Source organism: Neophocaena asiaeorientalis, unplaced genomic scaffold (assembly GCF_003031525.2).
Source record: "Neophocaena asiaeorientalis asiaeorientalis breed wild unplaced genomic scaffold, Neophocaena_asiaeorientalis_V1.1 scaffold30, whole genome shotgun sequence".
Taxonomy (NCBI): Eukaryota; Metazoa; Chordata; class Mammalia; order Artiodactyla; family Phocoenidae; genus Neophocaena; species Neophocaena asiaeorientalis.
Genome location: NW_020174923.1, coordinates 7347476 through 7367650, shown reverse-complemented (window position 1 = coordinate 7367650; position 20175 = coordinate 7347476). Strand labels below are relative to the sequence as shown.

General features: G+C 44.7%; 2 protein-coding genes across 6 annotated transcripts in view; one reads left to right on the top strand and one right to left on the bottom strand.

Annotated features, from left to right (window-relative positions):
* UNK (unk zinc finger) overlaps positions 1-10710 on the bottom strand; it is a 34081-nt gene extending 23371 nt beyond the window's left edge. For 2 of the 5 annotated variants that reach the window (XM_024760719.1, XM_024760720.1), the window contains exon 1: positions 10259-10433. In XM_024760719.1, coding sequence (XP_024616487.1) covers positions 10259-10362 — 104 coding nt within the window. In that variant the 5' untranslated portion in view covers positions 10363-10433. Of the gene's footprint in view, positions 1-5348; positions 5452-5576; positions 5743-6031; positions 6289-10258 lie in introns of all 5 variants that reach the window. The other 3 variants (XM_024760721.1, XM_024760722.1, XM_024760723.1) reach the window with 3 other exon arrangements.
* Positions 10711-14047: 3337 nt separating this feature from the next.
* Positions 14048-17562, top strand: H3-3B (H3.3 histone B). Its single transcript, XM_024760806.1, has 4 exons — positions 14048-14173; positions 14634-14771; positions 14886-15039; positions 15133-17562. The coding sequence occupies exons 2-4, from the start codon at positions 14644-14646 to the stop codon at positions 15259-15261; spliced, it is 411 nt and encodes a 136-aa protein (XP_024616574.1). The 5' UTR covers positions 14048-14173; positions 14634-14643; the 3' UTR covers positions 15262-17562.
* Positions 17563-20175: the final 2613 nt, after the last annotated feature.

The following is a 20175-nucleotide window of genomic DNA, read 5'->3' as shown; positions in this document are numbered from 1 at the left end:
CATAGACAATATCTAAATCAACGAGCGTGGCTTCCAATAAAGCTGTATTTATGGATGCTGAAAATTAAACTTTTTTTTTTTTTTTGGGCCACACGGCATGTGGGATCTTAATTCCCCAACCAGGGATCGAACCCACACTTCCTGCATTTGAAGCACAGAGCCTTAACCACCGGACTGCCAGGGAAGTCCCGAAAATTAAATTTCATATAATTTTCATGTGCCATGAAATATTCTTTTTCAACCATTAAAAATGCAAAAACTATTCTTAGCACACGGGCCAGACAAAGGCAGGCAGCAGGCTAGATCTGTCGTATGAGCCACAGTTTATTGACCTCTACTCAACACACCATAGCCTCCCCTCATTTCTGACCTCCATACTTTCCATCATGTTGCTCCTGTGTCTGGATCGCCCTTCTGGCTTCTCTCTGCATAAGAGTTTCCCGCCCTGCCCAGTGGTACTAATTGCCCTCTCTTCCATGTTTCCACCATACTGTGTGAATACAGCAGGTATGGCCCCACCACAGTTGATTTCAACTGCTTTGTATACAGCCAGGTCTATTCATCTTTGTACCCGTGCACAAAGCCAGCCTGTAGCAGGTGTTCAGGACATGTTTGTCCGAGAAAAAGCAAAAGTGTTAAAGCAACCCAAGTGGTACAAGCCTGGTCCACAGCAGCTATGCACTAACCCAGCAAAACACAGACAAGCAACTTAGATGCTTCTCCTGGCAATTAAGAAATCAGTAACTTCTCTAGCTACTTTGTCCACAAAGTCTGCACAGCCTTGTTCCTCACCCTCAACACTAAATTTAAGATCTTCAGCTTCACATGCAGACTAGAAAAGCAACCAGTGGGATGGCTCACTCTGTAATTGCTGCTGAGAATGTGCAGAGATAAACAGAGATGTATTAAATTCCTTTCTCTGTTTCCTCAAACAACTAAAAGGTATTATGATGACTATTTGGCAAAAGCTAGGTACAAACTAGAGATATATTAAGTGAAAGAAAAAAATATATATATATAACTGGACAATTAGGTAAACTATATGCAGAAAGGAAAACTGGGAAGAAAACTACACCCAGTATTATTGATTTTAGTGGTTATCGTGGCTTTTCCAAAATTAAATGAAAGATATATGATGCTAATAAGTCAGAAGAGTTCTTTTAAGTTAAAAGTGAACTGTGGTAAATCTTTTTGTAAAACAAATGACTATTAGAATGTCATCCTGCTTATGATTTGTAAAGTCTGATTGGATCCGTATGTAAAATGGTCAGATTTGAATAAAGAGGCACATAGGCAAGACAATGATGGCCTCTGGAGAAGCTACAGGAAGAGATGGTGTGTGCTTAGGACTTGATCCCAATGTGCACAGTGAACAGCAATCTGTGAGCCCAACAAAAGGGGGCAACAGACAGAGCTGACAGTAGAAACCCACCCCTGACACCTCGCAGACTGAAGGTCATGGCTCTGCTCCTGGGGAGCCAGCTGCTCTCCTGGCTAGTCAGTGGTCACTGCTCATGAGACTCACACAGGGGTAGCAGAGATCTGGCAACGTGACAGATGTACCCATATCCCTAATAAGCCACCACTGTTCATCTTTATTACAGCTAGTCTTATTAAATCCGAATTTCATCTATTTCAAGCAAGAATCAAGCTTTATCACGGAAACAGAATCTTAAAATGCAAGAAATGGTCCTGTTCTTAAATATTGCTTAACGAAATCTAGCCACAATGTGATAGGATTCTGAAACTAGCAAAGGAAAGAAAAAACAAAACAAACAAAAAACCCAAAAAAATTCCAGTCACTGTCGAAGACAACACTGTGGTGTCCAAAGGCTCAAATGACACTTATCTATAATCTGTTTTCCATATTTATATTAACCCTACTGGCTACTTTATTTTCCCCATACATAACTCCTATAAAGAGATTGAGTCACAGAGCTCATAGTTCATGACTTACCAAAGATTCTTCATTTTTTAAGTTTGAGAATAAAATCTTTTTTAACTTCAAGGAGAATACTGTAAGAGCAGATAAGCAGTAGATTAAGAATCCTAAATTACTTATCCAAGTGTGTGTGTGTGTGTATGTGTGTAAAAATAAATATTTCTTACAATTTTCTGAAAAACCTTTCCTCATTTTTGAAGAGCTTTAGGTAAACTATTAGTTCTGGATTCAATGTTTGTAAGGATATACATACACATTCTGTTTTGACACCAAACATAACCCAGAAACCATACAACTTTATGACAATAACCACACCAGTAAGAGTTACAAAAAAAAATGGCTTTTTAAAAAAACAACGCCAAATAAAGCTAAAATTAGTTATTGGTAAATATTTGGACAATTATTTGTCCAAATCTTTATTTAAGATAAGATAACGTGGGCTTCCCTGGAGGGGCAGTGGTTGAGAGTCCACCTGCCGATGCAGGGGACGCGGGTTCGTGTCCCGGTCCGGGAAGATCCCACATGCCACGGAGCGGCTGAGTCCGTGAGCCATGGCCGCTGAGCCTGCTTGTCTGGAGCCTGTGCTCCGCAATGGAGAGGCCACATCGGTGAGAGGCCCGCTTACCGCAAAAAAAAAAAAAAAAAAAAAGATAAATAAGATAACGTGCTATCTTCTGAAGTGATCCTGGTTTAGAACACTCTCTCTGGCAGAAAAAGCAAGCCCAGATAGTATTATTCAGGCAAACAAAATAAGCATCCAGTGAATTTCTGCATGTATCTAAATCTTTAAGACAGGCTTTAATCCTATAACCGGGTTTTAGCCAAAGACCTTGGGGCCAGTACCAACCTCCTAGATATAATGAAACTATCTTAGCACACAGTTACATACACAGGAACCCACAGTACAAGCACCACAGGCACTTAAGCAAGCAAACACTTTAAGGTGGGGTGGAGTCACTCACCAGCAAATGATTTCAGCCCATTCTCACTGGGAAAAAGCTGATATCTGTGACATGTCCCGGCCCCAAGAACTAACAAGAACCATGAACGGTGCAACGTTGGTGTTCCTGGTTCCTTCTGTCTATAATTTTCTCCTTGCCCTAAGGATCCTGGAAGTGGTAAAACTGAGGAAAGTTCATGTAATCAGTGACTCAACGTCACTGATTTTGGAGAATCTGTGAGGGGTACTGAAAACCCTGGTTCATTCCCTAAATTAGATAACACCTTGCTTTGGTTCAAAGTTTTCCTGTAAATAGCTGGCCTCAAAAGCTTCCAATTTGACAAACATTTTAGTATAAAGGTTTTAACTGATGTGTTATTTTGAACACTTCTGTACAACAGTCTTGATCCCTGAAAGAGTAGCTCCGTTGAGAACACAAATTCATTGTCTGAGATATAACCAGGCTGATGGAGGCTATAAGAACTGCGACTGAAGTGAAATTCGAATGGACAGGGAAGAGAGGAGAGTGCTCTGAAGACAACACGGACCCACAGGCTGTTGAAGGAGGTAGCAGTGCAGCTGAAAGCAGGAACCTGAGCACTGTTCAGACATTGATAAGAATAGTACTTACACTGTGCTAAGTGCCAGGCACGGTTTTAAGCACTTTATATACATTAATTCACTGAATCCTCATAACTACCCCTTGGCACAGGTATTATTGGTATCATCAGGAAACTGACACACAAAGAGGGAAGTCACTTGCCCAAGGTCCCACAGCTAGTAAGCGGCAGAGTTGGGCTTCAAACCCGGACAGTCTGGTCCTAGAGTCACTAGTCTTAAACACCATGCTGTTAACTATGCTTTTCTTAACTGAGCTACAGGAAAAACAAGAGTAGTAACAAATAAGCATAAGTGGCTCTCTAGAAGCTGTTGAAAGTATGTCTGGGAGTTTTTGACAGGCCATAATTACAATACAATAAAATAAGTTACTAAAAACAAAAACAGAAATGTTAACTTCAATGTACTCTATTGGATATTTAATATTCATTTTATGTGTTCATTATAAAAGTTCAATAGTAAAATCTGTTCTGTTTGGTTTTAAATAAGAAAATATAAGTACAAGTTTCTAATTTATGTTGTTTGACTTACACAAATCCTAAACTGGCAGGCTACCAGATGCTTGGCACCTCTTAGCACTAAAAGTGAAATAAAAACGATATAGTAATGTTCTTACCAAAATTAATAAAAGCTTAGATATAAAAACTACTACTTAAAATTTTTAAGTCATAAAACACCATGCCAAATGTTTTTATCAACCTGTTCCTTCCTAAGCGTAACTATCTCTCTTCAATGGGGTAGTGTTGTGAATAGGCCAAAATTGCATAGGAAGGTGGGAACATGGGTCTTCCCCTCCTCATTAGAAGTCATTTTGTTAGGACTTATGGTGACCATATGGTGTTTCAAATACTAATAGGAAACAAATGAGTCAACTTATGAACACAAAAAGCAAACTGTGATGTAAAGAATAAGGGAGGAAAATAAGCTCAGATATGACATGACGATACTATCACAGGCCTTAGTATCTTCTTTGTCTCCTAAATAAATTGAGCCACCAACAGGAAAAAGGTCACCTCACAGAACGCTATGAGATTTTTAAGTTGCTAGACTCCTTTCCATCTTCTCCTCCTCATCAGCTCTTGATACTGCTGTCAAATTCTACACACTGGCAAAGAAAAAAGGGGTGAAAGTTGAGGGATTTTATAGAGAAAATATTAAAAGTTTGTTGAGATTATTTGAACGAAAATATTATAGCCATTGATATCACTTTAAATGCCTATAACACATGGCCTATTCTTACAGAAATGCCCGTGTGAACATCAGAACAATCACCACGATACCTGATGAACAGAGTCAATTCATTTTAGCAGAACAGCAACCTCTTCTACATCCCACCCACCCTAGGAAGTAAACACAATTCATTTTATGAAGGTATTGGGAAAAGCGTGCTTGTTCTTTACGATGGTTACCAATTCAGAGACAATTTAAAGTACAACTACCAACAACTAGGAGTCTCAAACTTGCTGAGTATTCACTTCTTAAAAGAATCTCCTCAGACTTACAACATGGAGGCATTCGCCTAGAATGGATACACGGAGACGAAGCCATTGAGAAGACTGGGAAAAGGGTGCCAAGAGCTCTTCACAAACTGCAGGCTTTCCCATGCTGAATGATGCTGCCAAGCCCTGATAGGCCATGTGTCTAAGGCCTCTCTAGTAGGAGGGACTCATATACACTGATTATAACAACGCTTTTGTCCAAAAAAATTGAGATGTAACTTATACAACATAAAAATTCACCATTTTAAAGTGTACATTTCATTAGTTTTTAGGATATTCATCATGTTGTGTAACCATCATCATGGTCTGATTCCAGAACATTTCCATCCCCCCAAAATAAACCCCATACCTATTTTCATATGCAATGATTTTACCCAAACTTTCTCCGTAGATCTCTCTGTTGCCCATGCAGGTATTTTAAGATGGCTGGCTGGGGTGAATCTATAGAGTATCTATATGGTAAGAAAACAAGAAAACTACATTGTCCAGAAAGATACTGAACGCAAATCCTTGGCATTTTTAGCAATTAGGCTAATGTAATTTTTATATATTGGCTAAGAATGGCAGAGAAACTTACATTCAACATCCATCTTCACATAACACATTAATGTGCCCCAAAATTCATCCAAGGTGTTAAAAGAAGGGAAGACAATCTACTATGATTAGCCATAACTGTCCATAGTTGTAATTTCAAAATACAGAAGATGCATATGTGGGAAAACCTCCTTTAGTATCAAGCACAGCTGGATCAAAAAAACAAAAAACAAAATGAAAAACTTTATGATTAAGCAAATATTGTCCCCACTTGAGAAAATAATCCCTAGATCAGTTCTCTATTTAAAGTAATGTAGCTTTAAATGCAACCTTACTTTTATCAGTCTTCTAACCTAGAGTCTCTCCTAATGAGAAAAATAACCTTTAGGCAAAGGTCTGGTAGGAAAGCCTGCAGATGTGCGGTGCTCAGGCTGTCGCAGGCCTCTCATTACCTAAGTGAGCTCACAGCTTCTAAGACACACAGGAAGGAGACCTCACCTTCAGGCATCAGGGTGTTGAAAGCGGGAGGAAGTAGGTCCACGAGGGTGTCTTGCTTTTGTGCACTTATCTGGGGTGCTATTTGCAGAGAAGGAGCTCCTTTATAGAGTGTGCCCAAGATGGATTTCTCTAAGTTGCTCTCAGAGTTGTCCAGCTGCCCTCACCAATAAGCCACAGTCTTTGTAGGTTGATAGAAACCACCAGTCAAAGCAGATGCATATGGATTGTGGGGAAGCCTTCTTTAGTATCTAACATAGCTGGATTAAAACAAAAAAACTTAACCATTAAGCAAATCTTCACTTTAATCATTAATTTAGATTATAGCAAATATCAACTAGGTGCTAAAATTGAGTCTACCCTTAGCATGGGCACTTAACACTTATTAATGGGGATTTTGTGGACTTGCCTGAAGGCCACAGTGAGCTCTCAATTTTTGTCCTGCAAGAAATTAGTTCTCCTTGATAAACAAGTAAACAAGATCCAGAAATGTTTATTGGTAATTTAACTCATTCTTGCCAAGGCTGCTAAGCAATGCTTCCAATGACTTCCATTGTGCAACAAATTGTGCTCTAGCAATGTATTTACAAAGTTATTGCAATCTGCAATAATGATTTAAATACTGTTCATTGCCTGGATTTTCCAAAACACAATCAGATGCAATCAAGTGAAGCTCATGACATTTACATAATGTATAAACTAACAAATTTCCCTCAAAGTAGTTTATCTATGGAAGTACTGCTACGTTATTCTTCTTTAAAGATGCTCAGGAAACAGTCCTAAATTAAAACACCTGACTAGATGAGTATAAAGCACTTATCCTCTGTCTACCTATAAGAAATCACTCAGTGGCCAGAAACCTCCAAGTAACCGTCAATAAACTAGAATTTCATTTTCCTTTAATACAAGAGAATTAAGAAGTCTGAGAATCAATTGCAGGTAAAAGAATCCAAAAATGATTTAATGTCTTTGAGGTTTATATCCTCTTATAGGGTCAAAATAATGAGGTCAAAAACTTAATTTTTTTTTTTTGCCATGCTGCGCGGCTTGCGCAATCTCAGTTCCCAGACCAGGGATTGAACCTGGGCCACGGCAGTGAAAGCACCAAGTCTTAACCAATGGACTGACAGAGAATTCCCAATACTGGGATTTTTTTGACCATACCACGCAGCATGCGGGATCTTAGTTCCCACTGGGGGTTGGACCTGTGCCCCCTGCAGTGGAAGCACAGAATCTTAACCACTGGACGGCCAGGGAAGTCCCAAAACTGGAATGTTTTATTAAAGATGGCAGGTTTTTTTGTGACCTTTCAGCTATACACTTTTAACAATATAATTGTTATGTAGTAAGAAAGCCCAAAGTTAGCTAAATTTGTAGATACATTTCAGAATGTAAATTGCTCCAAAATTTCCCATTCTTCAGTCTGTTTTTATAAAACTCTTCTAAAATATGATGGACTTGTTCTAAATAAAGCTGTATTAAATTTAGTCTTGTCAAAAAAAATAGACAAATTACGTAGCAAGAGGTCACATGGTTCTTGTGTTGAAAAGTACTAATACATGCATATTATCATTTTACTTAGTGCTAATCCAATACTTGGAACTGTACAACAGAAGAAATTCTGATATAACCGTTATCTAAAAGGGATGGATTCCTCAAGTCTAGCACAAGTGCCCGCTACACCAATTTTCTGAAATGATTAATTCCAAGTTTCCCTTAAAGTAAGAATATTCAACAGCTTACAAAAAAGAAAAGCCAACAAAATAATTATCCTTCAAACTATGTTACGAATAATCCTCTTGGTTTGGGAAAAGGAGGGCTCAAACTCTAGGACTTTAGTTGTGGTATAAGAATAAAGGGCAAGAACCAAGCCAACAGGAACACAATTTTTGCTGTTGATGGATTCAACTGTGTTTGCCAAGACTGACATTATGATGAGTGGGATTCAATTTTAATGCAAATCTCTTCTAGATTACTGCAAAATTAATGCATGTCACATAATCTCAAATAACATCAGGTACAAAAATATACACAAAATGAACATATCAGAAAGTTTTAAAATGTAAAAAAAATTTGACAGGTAAAAAAATACAAACATTCAAAAAACAACAAGGAGTCTATATCTGTATTCAACAATGGGATCAGTGCACTAGAAAAGGTCATATTCAGGTTGGAAGGAATTCTGGAAACTCATGCTACAAAAGAGAATGAAAAAAATGCTCGGCAGCTCAAAATTTTATAGCAAATATTGAAATCAAAATTAAAATGTTCGTGTCTCCTAACCCCCAAGGAAAACAAATGGGTTCACCTTTAATAAATAAATTCAGAGCCAACAAGTGTACTCGTGCCATCATGTGTCCTCATGCTCCCTGCTCCTCAGACCTGAATGAAGCTTTCCAAATCATCAAGGTTTCTGAATGCTCATAAACCTACCAAGAAAGACAACTGACTTCTATCTCTGATTTCTGGACACACACACACACACACACACACACACACGAAGAGATAACAGAAAATAAAGAGATGGGAACACCTCCAACCACCAACCACCCACCCAATCAGGCCTGGGCGTTTCATCTGCTGCTAAGCCACTTTAAGAGCCAAGACTGATTACTCTGTGCTTACCCCACGAGGAACGGAAAGACAGATTTGAAACAAATGAGCATCAAGAGGACAAAGACTCATATCAACATTTACACAGCTGTTGACTTGTTTCATCTCTCAATTCCAACATGATTAGAAAGCCTTTCTAATATAGACTCCATAATATACTCAATGACAATGACAACACAACACAGAAACAGGTTGCTGAAACCAAGATTCACATTACTCAAAATGTTATCGGTATTTTTCTGAAAAAACGTGATCTGAGCAACCAGTGATTATAAATAAGTTCCAATAAGGCGAAGTTTGCAGATTTCCAAATCAAGACCCTATTGTTGCCTGACCACACCATTCATCTGATCACTGAATTCTCTGAGATAAGACCATCTCACCAAAGCCAGCGGCAGGACTGCAGAAAGAACTCCAGTAAGAAAGCAATGCAAATGGCCATATTAGAAAAGTTATAGTTAACATGAGTCAGACTTAAGTCCACAAAAAGTTTCAAATGATTTCAACCAGTAACAGAGAATCTCACAAAGAAACCAATACACTTCCTAAAATCGATGTTCCTTATCCCGGAAGAGTCTCCCGATGGATCTCACTTCCATCAGTGACAAACAAGCGCTCCTCTTGTCTACTTCCTTCTACTCCAACACATGCTTCTTGCTCTTGGTTCACCAGGCAGCATTACCGTGTTCCCCTTAAGGGCTGTTCAACCCCCAACTTCCAAAATCTCCAGCAAGACTGAGGTACACTTGGGGATCCTTCTAAACTTGCTCACAACTTGGGAGACGAAGGGGATGTGGGGAACTCAAAGAGCATCAGGGAAAAATGGAAACCAACATTGTGCTTAACAGGAGGGCCTGCCTCTTTTTCTCTTTCTCCCAAAGCATCTAGCACTAGGCAGTTGCTTGAAGCGCCTTGAGAGGCAATATTATAAAAAGACGACAAGGACCTACATTTAGACACAAGCAGATTCCCAGGAAGAGGCTTCCCATCTTACTGGACTCTCGTAGCATCAGCATTTGGGGCTCCCTCTGATGCCACATTTGGCTTGGGCCTGGGGACACATTCGGACCCCATCACCCTTGGGATCCCTGACTAGGGCTCGGTCAACTGTTTGAGTGAATTCAAGCAAGAGTGACCTCTGTGGACAACACACGGACCTCACGGACACAAAAGGCCCCCTGTGCACACTACATGGGTCGCCTGACAAGACTTCACGCTAACGGTCATTTATAAGCGGGTCTAGGGCTGGCCCCTTAGGAACTCATTCTGGTAGCGTCTTAGACTTCTTATCGCCCCCAAAGTGCCTGGGAGTGTGGTTTTATGGTCTGAAGAACAGTTAGGCCTCGAAGGCCCGGCCTAAGATGTGTGCACTCCGCATCCCAAGCTCCCGCCTTCCCCACTCGGCGGCGGGGACCCGGTTTCCCGCCCCTCGGCCGACCAAAGGTTGGTGGCAGTTGGAGGCAGTTGGGACCGGCCCCAACAGGTTGGAACCGGTCTGGGCCGGGCCGGAGGAAGAAGGGGGGAGGGAGAGGCCGCCTCGCGCTCTCCCTGCGCGCGTGACTCACGCTGGCCGCTGACGTCAGGCGTGCGCGCGCGGCGGGGGGGGGCTCTACGTACGTGTAGTGCTGCGGTTTCTCGGGCTGTGCCTGCAGCACCTGAGCGGTGGCGGCCGGGGGCGCCGAGGAAGCTGCGGAGCCGCCGGGCCCTGGGCCCTTCGACATGGTCCTGTCTTCCTGCCTCTTCGCCGCTCCCCTTTTATTATTCAGTCTGCGCGGTCCGCGCCGAGGCCCCAGTGCGCCTGCGCCGCGCCACGAGAACGTGAAGACCCCCCGCACGGCAGCAAGGGTTGCTGGGAGTTGTGGTCCCAGGTTCGGCTGGAATTTTACCGTCAGCAGAGGGTTGCTGCCGAAGGAACGGACCACAATACCCAGGGATCCTTGCAGACGGTGTCCCGGATGCTGAGGGCCCGCGACGGTTTCTGGGGATTGCAGTCCGGCTGCGTTTCTTCTTAACTGCGTCTTTCCAGGTTCGTAGTCGGGAGCCTTTCCCTGAAATTGGAGCCCCTGGAGTAGAAGAGGCCCAGAGCCAGGGAGGGCCTAACGACTGCTGGGAAACGGTTCCAAGTGTAATTGCACTGCCAACAGTGTAACAATTACCTCGCCTCCATACTTAGCACACCCTGGGCTCGGTTCTGATGCCGGCCCTGAGCAGTGGGCCTTTGAGCTTCAGGCACCTGGAGTCCGCCAACATCCTCATTCCTGTAGTGGGACCAAGCTGAGAGGCGTGAAGGAAAGTCTGCCCGTTGGAAGTCAGCTTAAGAAACCTTTGCTAACGAAGAGCTACACTACACAATACTCTGTTCCTGCGCCTCTGCTGAGGCGCTCCGTAAACCTTTACCAGCCCTGAAACCTGGAACTCCACGACTTGGGTCCCTTCTCAACTCGACACCTGGCTTGACCAACTTGTTTCCAGTACATTAAGGGCCAAGGACGAATTTAATCTCCGTCTAGCATAGTCTCAGGTACACTGGCAAGTTGCAGGGGCGTCGAGAAGCATCACAGTGTCCAGAGGAAGGGCCTGGGTTTGAGTAGGGAGTGCGATTTATAATCCACTCCAGTTCCCTGCTGCGGATGCCAGCGCTTCTACTGGTGAAAATGTCTCCTCCCTGCTTCCCGCCAGTTGGGCGAAGTTCTTCATAGATATTTTAACACTTGTTATTTAACTTTGTTTTCCATATTGAATCTATTTAAAACCATTGTTTTACAGACTAATTTACATTTTATTAGATAACGTTAACTAATGTTAATCTCATTAAAGAAACACATTCCGAAAAACGAATAACCTTACCGGTGAAGCAGGGTGGGGTGAATGGAAAATTGTTAATGTTTAAGACTGGTATATATCTATTTTATTTTGTTATGAGTAACTTCACATCAGAATCCAAATTGTCAGCCTACAAAGTTGAGAAACTGGTATTTCTTAAACATGTCAAATCAGTTGTTTAACCACTAGGGGCATTTGAAGATGAAAAATTCCAAAAGGATAAAAAAGTTGTGTATTGTTTTACTCCTATTATTAAAGCCAAATAATTGGCATATATGTTATCCCCAAAATACCCAAGTGTGATTTGAATGAAGAAATATAGTTAAGAGTGCTAGATTTTAAATAAGGGTATACCATGAGCTTCAGAATAAGTGTGTACTGGTAGAATTGGGAGATGATACCATCCAAACTGCTTAATTTACAGAAGAGGAAACCAAAACTCAGAGAGGTTAAGTAACTTGTGCGAAGTTACTCAGCAAGTCTGACAGAACAGGAACTAGGACAGTAGCCTACATGCTGCATCATGTTTTGCATTGTTTTGACTGTATTAACATTTTCAGTTGTTCCCTATTTCCTGTGTTGCTTTTCCTTCCCTGCGTCCACTTAGGAAAAAGAAGAACATAGCGATAAGACGGCCAAGTAAGAGGGACAAACTGTTTCCACTACTCATCCTTAAATGGATGAACGCATGTAAATTCATACCTAGTTTCTCCTGGAGCAGTTTTAGTTCCTCTGTAGTAATTAGCAAAACTGGGGACGGGGATGGGGGGCGCGGCAGATAACTAGACTATTTCTCCCGTAGAAAGCATGGGACAGACAGGGTTCTGGATCTCCTAGAAAAGCCTTGGAACACAAAATGGGTGTTAATTCAGGAGTCCATTCTTTCTCCAGGCCATCTGAGCAGTCAAAAAAAGATGACAGGGTATTTTTCTTGTTACATCCCAGGACATTTGACAGCCTCTTATGTGAGATGTAACCAGCGCCCTGTTTCTCGGCTTTACCCAGGTTCTGAGAACAGGGCATCTTGGTTTGTCTTCTCAGTCTGGCATGAATGAAACAGCTTAATTTTTCTCCTACCCTAAACTTTGAGCAGAAGGCAGAAAACTAAAGTTGATTGAATTATCACATAAAAGTTTAGATATATAATAATTAAATACATACTGTGCGTGTTATGATTGAGAGGGCTGAAATAACGAGAGGAATTTGGAAATAGAGGTTGGGTCAAAGGTGTTTTTTGCCATAGCTGCTTTTTCAAACTGCATTTTTTTTCTCACTATTGATGGTGAGAGGGGGAACTCTGGTGTCAGGAGTAAATTTTTGAGGTATTTGTATTTATAATAATTCTCTGAGTTGAAATCTATATGTACCTGGTTTTGCTGCTTTTTTATTTTAATAATTTAAAATATTCGGTGAGGGACTTCCCTGGCCCTCCAGTGGTTAGGGCTCTGCACTTCCACCGCAGGGGGCGCGGGTTCCATCCCTGACCGGGAGCCTGAGATCCCACATGCCGCACGACACGGCCAACGAATAAATAAATCAGTTCGGTGAACCCAGAGTAAGAACTGCGGAGTAGAATGCCCAAGGCTCTGTTTCAATTTTCTGGGCTTTGTTTGGCGGGTCTTAACCTTAAGCCTGCTTTGATATTTTATATAACTGAGTCACCTGAAAAACTAAATATTAAAATCCACTCAAGACATTTAGGCAAAGGTAGGGATTACCATTTTTATACATTTGTCCTGTTTCTTCACAAGTAACACATTCCAGGATATACCATTAAATACAAGTGAACGTATTTAATTTAGTTGTCTTTTGTTTGCTCTTTATGGACATGCAAATACAGTTTTAGAACGGACTATTCCCATTCTGGCTGTAGTCATTTAGTTCAGTTGAATTACATAATTTTAAAAATATGTTGCTTAGTGGGTTACTTCTTGTTTAAGCATTTTGAAATCACAAAGTATTTTGTGATGGTCTAATAACATACAAAACAGTACTTCTAAAATAATTTATCGACATTTGTTTTTTGTATCTATTATTTACCCCTCCCCACCAAACAAAAGAACTCCCTTTTCATTGAAAAGTAATCCCAGGGAATACATTTTTTTTATATATTGGAAAATATTTACAAAATTTTCGTTAAAGAAACCTCTCCTCCTCCTGCATTGTATTAGCTTGATGCAAATAAGGTTAGGCTCCTTCCCGTCCCGACTCTTTTAAGTCCTGATAGGGACCAGTGCAATTCATTTGCATTGACTTTCTATTGTAGAGCTTTGAAACCAAGGGAAGGATCCAAACATAGCTCCATTTTATCCAATCAGAAGAGCCGCTTAGTGCTAAACTCTGATTCGTCCATTCCGCTTTCCATTTATCCAATCATTAGGCCACTTTAACAGCCAATCAGTGGTCTAGATGTCCGCCAATCAGCGAACGGGGCCGAAGCACGGCCTTTGTGTCGGGGGATGTCAGCGCGTCGGCGAAAGCGTCAGCCAATAGAAAAAGTCGTTGGTGTATGCAAATTAAGGTCCTATTACGCAGAGACGCAGCGTGAAGCGTGAGTATAAAAAAGGAGGCATAGGGGGGGCCTGGAACGCAGAGCGGTTTGGTCGTTAGTCGGAGGAGCTTCTTCCGTTAGTTCGGCGACTGCGGCTCTTCATTGGGCAGCAGGAGCGGCGCGGCTGTCGGGGAAGCGGCGTAGAACTTAGGCATTGGGTAAGTGTTTTTGGGTTTACGCGTGACACGAGGCCCTGTCAGCCGTTGATGTCGCGGGCCGCGGCCGTTGAGAGCCGAGTGCCGGCTGCTGCGGGCTGCCCAGGCTGCTTGCTGGCGCCGGCGTGGGGACGGGTGGTTTTCCCTTGGGGCTTCGTTCCGGAACCATGTCTCCGCCTCTTTCCCGCTGGTGATTCAGAGGTCCCGACGCCGGGTTCCGGGCAGCCGGGCCTCCGCCCGTCGAGGAGGGGAAGTGACTCCTCCCCGCACTCCCCCTCCCGGGGGAGGCTGCTGCTACTTGCAGCCTGAGTCATTAGGGGAGGGGGAGGAGGCGGCAGCCCTCGGCCATCTGCCGCCCGCCTTGGGATGGGAGGAGGCGGGAGGGTAGGGGCGCCGGGCGTCCCGCCCCCCGCAGCCCGGGAGGCGAGCGCCGCGGCCCCGGAGTCAGGGATTTGTTCCGCAGGTGAAAGAAAATGGCCCGAACCAAGCAGACTGCTCGTAAGTCCACGGGTGGCAAAGCGCCCCGCAAACAGCTGGCCACTAAAGCGGCCAGGAAAAGCGCCCCCTCTACCGGCGGGGTGAAAAAACCTCATCGCTACAGGTAGGCAGCGCGGCAGGAAAACAATGACTCGGCGGCGCGCCGCGAGCGGGACGCTTCCTGCTGCTTGATCCGCGCTCTCGGTTAACCGGTGTCCCTTTACGCCCTTCTCTTCAGGCCCGGGACCGTTGCGCTTCGGGAAATCCGTCGTTACCAGAAATCCACCGAGCTTCTGATCCGGAAGCTGCCTTTCCAGAGGTTGGTGAGGGAGATCGCCCAGGATTTCAAAACCGACTTGAGGTTCCAGAGTGCTGCCATTGGTGCGCTTCAGGTGAGGTGGCCGAGGCTGCGTGTAGCAGGGGCGGAGGGCTTGCGCGCGGGTCTCCTCGGAGAGAGTTAATAGTGTGGCTCTTGTCCTCAACAGGAGGCTAGTGAAGCGTACCTGGTGGGTTTATTTGAAGATACTAATCTGTGTGCCATCCACGCTAAGAGAGTCACCATCATGCCCAAAGACATCCAGTTGGCTCGCCGGATACGGGGAGAGAGAGCTTAAGGGAAGGCAGTTTTTATGGTGTTTTGTAGTAAATTCTGTAAAATACTTTGGTTTAATTTGTGACTTTTTTTGTAAGAAATTGTTTATAATATGTTGCATTTGTACTTAAGTCATTCCATCTTTCACTCAGGATGAATGCGAAAAGTGACTGACTGTTCACAGACCTCAGTGGTGTGAGCGCTGTTGCTCAGGAGTGACAAGTTGCTAGTATGCAGAAGGGATGGGTGATACTTCTTGCTTCTCATGATGCATGTTTCTGTATGTTAATGACTTGTTGGGTAGCTATTAAGGTACTAGAATTGATAAATGTGTACAGGGTCCTTTTGCAATAAAACTGGTTATGACTTGATCCAAGTGTTTAACAATTGGGGCTGTTAAGTCTGACCATACATCACTGTGATAGAATGTGGGCTTTTTCAAGGGTGAAGATACAAGTCTTAACCACAGTGTAACTTACAGTTTCCTTATTAAAAAAAAAAAAAAAGTAAACCTGGCAGCTATAGAATACACTATGTGCATTTATAATAGCTATTTTATATATTGTAGTGTCAACATTTTTAAATTAAATGTTTTACATTCACACGTGGTGGGGAGTCTTGTCATTAAGGTGTGTGTAACATAGAGTCCGGTTGGTTTTCTCCTAACTAGACTGCACTTGTTTTTCATACGTAGTAAGATGCTTTGCGCATTAGACCTTGCATAAGTCCTCATTCTACCACATGTTAACTAATCCTCTAGCTGATAACGCAGACGCTAACGGGGGGATTTATTTATAAGGGCTCTAGAATATAATACAAGTTATTCACACCAGCATCATCTGTTACTAATATAGTAGTTAGTGCAGCTTTTCTTTGTGTTGTGGTTGGTCTCATAACTAGGTTGCGTTTTCCTCTACGAGGAGGGAACAATACCGAACTTCTTTTCCTTGTGGAGTTTGTGTTACAGTAACCCTTAGGGTGAACTTGCTGTGGGGGAGGGACACACAGCTTCAGCTCATGGAACCTGCCAGTTAAAATGGTGTCATCTGGTATAAGGTCCTGGGAAAAATCACTTCATAGAGATGCTTTCCAAGTGGTTTTCAAACTTATTCTTCTATTGAAGTTTTTAGGTCAATTATGTATGTTGACTAAACTTACAAATAAACTTGTTTATCCAACTAAGTGTCAAAAACCTAAATTGAATGTTGAAAGCTTAATACATCTTTCATCTAGGTCCTTCTAAGTTTATTTCAGGTTTTGTTTGGTAGACAAAGGAAGTATTTATTTGCAGAAGTATTTCTACAAAGCATGTAAACAGCTCTCTGCTCTATGAAAATGCCATGACAGCTGTATATGCAGTGTGGGCTTAAGGTTGTATTAATATGACTCTCCCTCCTGCCCCTCTGTTGTGAAGGAAAGTAAATTTCTTTGGAATTCCAGGACTCAAATTTGGCGTCTGTTCCTGAACCTGTTTGTGAAGCACGTTTATAGATCTCTTCATAAAGTGAGTTATTTTAAGACAAGCCCACAGGTATAGAATCTTTAGTCTAAGCCGCCTTTTCAGTATGAAACTAGTGTTCTTGACCAATGATGGCCACCAGTGAAGCACAGTAGGTCAGCGGGACATGAGCACAAGAACCACACCTATCAGACAAAAGAATTCTGTATAATTTGAAGTCAGTAGCTGTAGGAAGTCTCCATGCCATGATAAAACAGTTTGGTGGGTGTTTTTTTAAGTTCGGACTAGTTTCAAATTTAGGGTTTAGGGTTTAGGATTGGAAAGAGGCAAGGCAGGTTAGGATTGGGAATCTTGGTAGTTTAGTGAGCTTTTTATGAGGTGTCGAAATCTGATGCAGTATAATGAGCTGGTTTCCTAGAAGGTCGATCGTAATGAGCTCTGGAACCAATTCTGACAATTCACTTGCATTGTTCTTGTGAAGGACATTGAAATCCTAGCCAGTGGAATGTGGTGTGGAGTGGGACTTACAAACACAGGTAGAGAAACGGCTATGGTGATGCATCTCCTTGAGTTACCACTCGAGCTAGAGTAGGTGACAGACTTTCTCACGAAGTCTGCATCCCAAGGTAGGGTTTTACTGGGCAGCTTGGAATCTGCTAAAACAGTGCACCTTACACTTCCATACTTTTAATTTTTAAGCCGACAGGCAGAAATATTTTCTGGTTCTAGGGAACTGCCCACATGTTATAATATCCATGGGTTAAGATGGTAGAACAGAGTCTGAGGAGAAAAGCAAAAATTGGAGCTGATGAAGGCAACCTGTGCTGTTGATGGGTGAGACAAAAATAAAGTTTTTAAAGTTGAGACGTTCTCATCTTGTTAATGCTCTTCATTCGGATGATCATGTTTTTCTTTCACAAAGTTTCGTGGGGGAATGTCCAGGAAGCCTTGCCTTCTGACTCAGCTGGTAGTTTGGGGTGGGGTGGGGAAGTGCATTCCTCAGCTCTCCCTGATCGTTGTGTCCGGGGGCTCCCCCTCCCTGGTTCCTTGCAAGCACTGTTCCTTGCTTGGTGTCAGGTGTTGGGGCTGGGCTCTGCCTCAGTAGGAAAGCGGCCCCTTCTGGAACACTTCAGGTTGGGCTGCAGAGGGTGGACACAGTCTAGTCAGCTCTCTGCCATTGGATCAGCAGGAAACTCCAGGGCTTGCCCTTAAGTTTCTGCAGGCAAGGGCCAGCCTGCCTATGGGAGCAACAGCAGAAGGTCAGGGATCAGTTCCTCAGGCCTGTGGCCAACCTACCCTGCCACGGAGAAGGGGGAGGTGTAGTTTTCAGCACACCTTCTGTAGTGGTCGTCTCACTGGGTAGGCTAGGCCCAAGAGCCTTGAGCCTCCACCCTGGGCATCCAGTCCTCACCCCTACCTCCCCATCCCTTCACAGTCACCTCACCACGGCAGTCACAGCCACAGCGTATTTCCCTGGGCCCCACCTTGGGCGCTGATGTAAGAGCACAGCTGAGCTCAATGTGCTATGAGCTCCACAGTCTCTTCCTTCCCTCAACCCATTGGCGGTCACACCTGCCTCTGTAGGCGTTCCTCAGGGGTGTCACCAGCCCAGACCATTCCATTGAGCTGGGCCTGGCTTCTGGCCAGCAACTCCAGCACAAGCAGGCAGCCTTCCACTTGCCTTCTGAAGGCAAGCCTGGAGGAAGGAAGGAAGGAAGAACTGATCCTTGCCCAGGTTGCTAACCCAAATCCCTGCAGCCTGCTCAGAGAGAAGGCTCGTGTCCTTGGCCAGGTGGCCGGCCTTTTGGGCCCCTGACCCCTTTGGGTCGGCAGGTCTGGGGGATGAGCAAGGCTGTGGGCCGAGGTGGGTGGGTGCAGCTGGGACAGCTTTGTGCATATTCACAGAGGGTGTGCTGTGAGCAGGGATCAGAGGCTGCTGTCCTCCCTCCTGGGGTGGGTGGAGAGGTGCCAGCTCCCTGTTCTGCCTACTGCCCAGCTGCCCCTAGCAGTGAGGGAATCCCACCCCGACAATCAGCATTGTTCCAAGCAGAGTCATGGGACGTGTGTGTGATGTGTCCCCAGCCTGTCCTGGTGTCCTCACCTGAGCACTATGTCCAGTGTCCAGCCAGGGACCCTCCACCCCCATTCCACCCACCCCATTGCCCTTCCTGAGAAAGAAGCTAAGAGGTTCCGCAGACACCCCCCTACACCCCAGCTAGGGAAGCAAGGCGGGGGGCGGCGGGGCAGCTCTTCAGTGAGGCCGTGACTCTTGGAGGAGCTAAAAGGCCACATGGGGTCTGGAAAGGGGCACAGAGGGGTGTGGTTGGGCAGTCAGGGTCTGGGGTCTTCTCTCTGGCAGCTACCAGCCCCCCTTCAGGGAGCTGCAGTTCTGGGAATATACACAGTGGAAGGGAGAGTGGGCTGAAAGGAAGAAGGCCATCTCCAATTCACCAGTACTGGTGGCAAGAAGGGCTCGGGGGAAGGGAGGCTGGTGGGCTGCAGGCTTCTGGCTGGCCGCCTCTGGCTGAGGGGTATGTGAGGGACTGCACACGTCCGCAGGGAGATGGTGCCCAGGCTCTGTTAACCTCTACTCCCTTCCCACCCTCTCTGTCGGACACACTAGGCTCCAGGACCGAAACCATAAGCGCCTCACCGCCTGGCATTGAGCCAAGAGCATCAGCAGAGGGGACGGGATGGGGTTGGGTCCAAGGCCCAGCCTTCATGAACCTGAGGGTCCTGTGACAGTCCGAGGGCCTCTCCCTCCTCAGTGCCCTGCCTTTGACCAGCCTCAGTCCTCCTGCCCACCCACGGTGGGCTGGAGACCTGCCAGCTGCTGTGCCTAGGGCGAGGTGCAGGGAGAGACAGCCGCAGCTGCAACTTGTGAGTCTGGATTTGCTCCCTGCCCAGCCACCAGCAGGGTGGTCGTCAGCCTAGAGGGCAGGAACTTCAGGGACACAGTGGGGGTACCAAATAAAGACGAGGCCTGCAGCTGGCGCCTCTTAGCGGGGCATCTGAGGCCGGGGATGGACAAGAAGCTCCCGGTGCTCCAAAGGCAAGACCTGAGACTGGTCTGCCTCTGGAGTCGTGCCTGGCACACAGCACAGACTCCAGGCGTGTTTGCTGGCCAACCCAAGGCCCTGGCAGCCCCACAGCGCATCTGGCTGGATCTGCTTCTGGCATGGGTGGCAAAGAATCAGTCAGGTTCCCAGGAGCTTTGGTTACTGGCCTGGCTTCCAAATTGGGAGGGTTCCATGTAGGAACTGGGGCTCCAGGGGTCCAGGAGAGCAGCTGCCCCTCCTGTTCCTTGCTATGAGGCTGAGCTTTGGATTTTAATACTTCAGTAAGCAGAGGCTGGCAGAGCAGAGGCTGCGGCAGGCCAGAGTGCTCCTGGGGACAGGGTGGTTGCAGTACAACCATCTCAGTGTCAGACAGACCCAGGTTCAAGGTGCAGCTGTCCTGCTTGGATGAGTTCCTTAA

Coding starts and splice junctions, on each gene's coding strand:
- H3-3B (XM_024760806.1), top strand. CDS start 14,644: ATGGCCCGAACCAAGCAGACTGCTCGTAAGTCCACGGGTGGCAAAGCG. Junction 14,772..14,885: donor AAAAAACCTCATCGCTACAG/GTAGGCAGCGCG, acceptor CCTTCTCTTCAG/GCCCGGGACCGTTGCGCTTC. Junction 15,040..15,132: donor CTGCCATTGGTGCGCTTCAG/GTGAGGTGGCCG, acceptor TGTCCTCAACAG/GAGGCTAGTGAAGCGTACCT.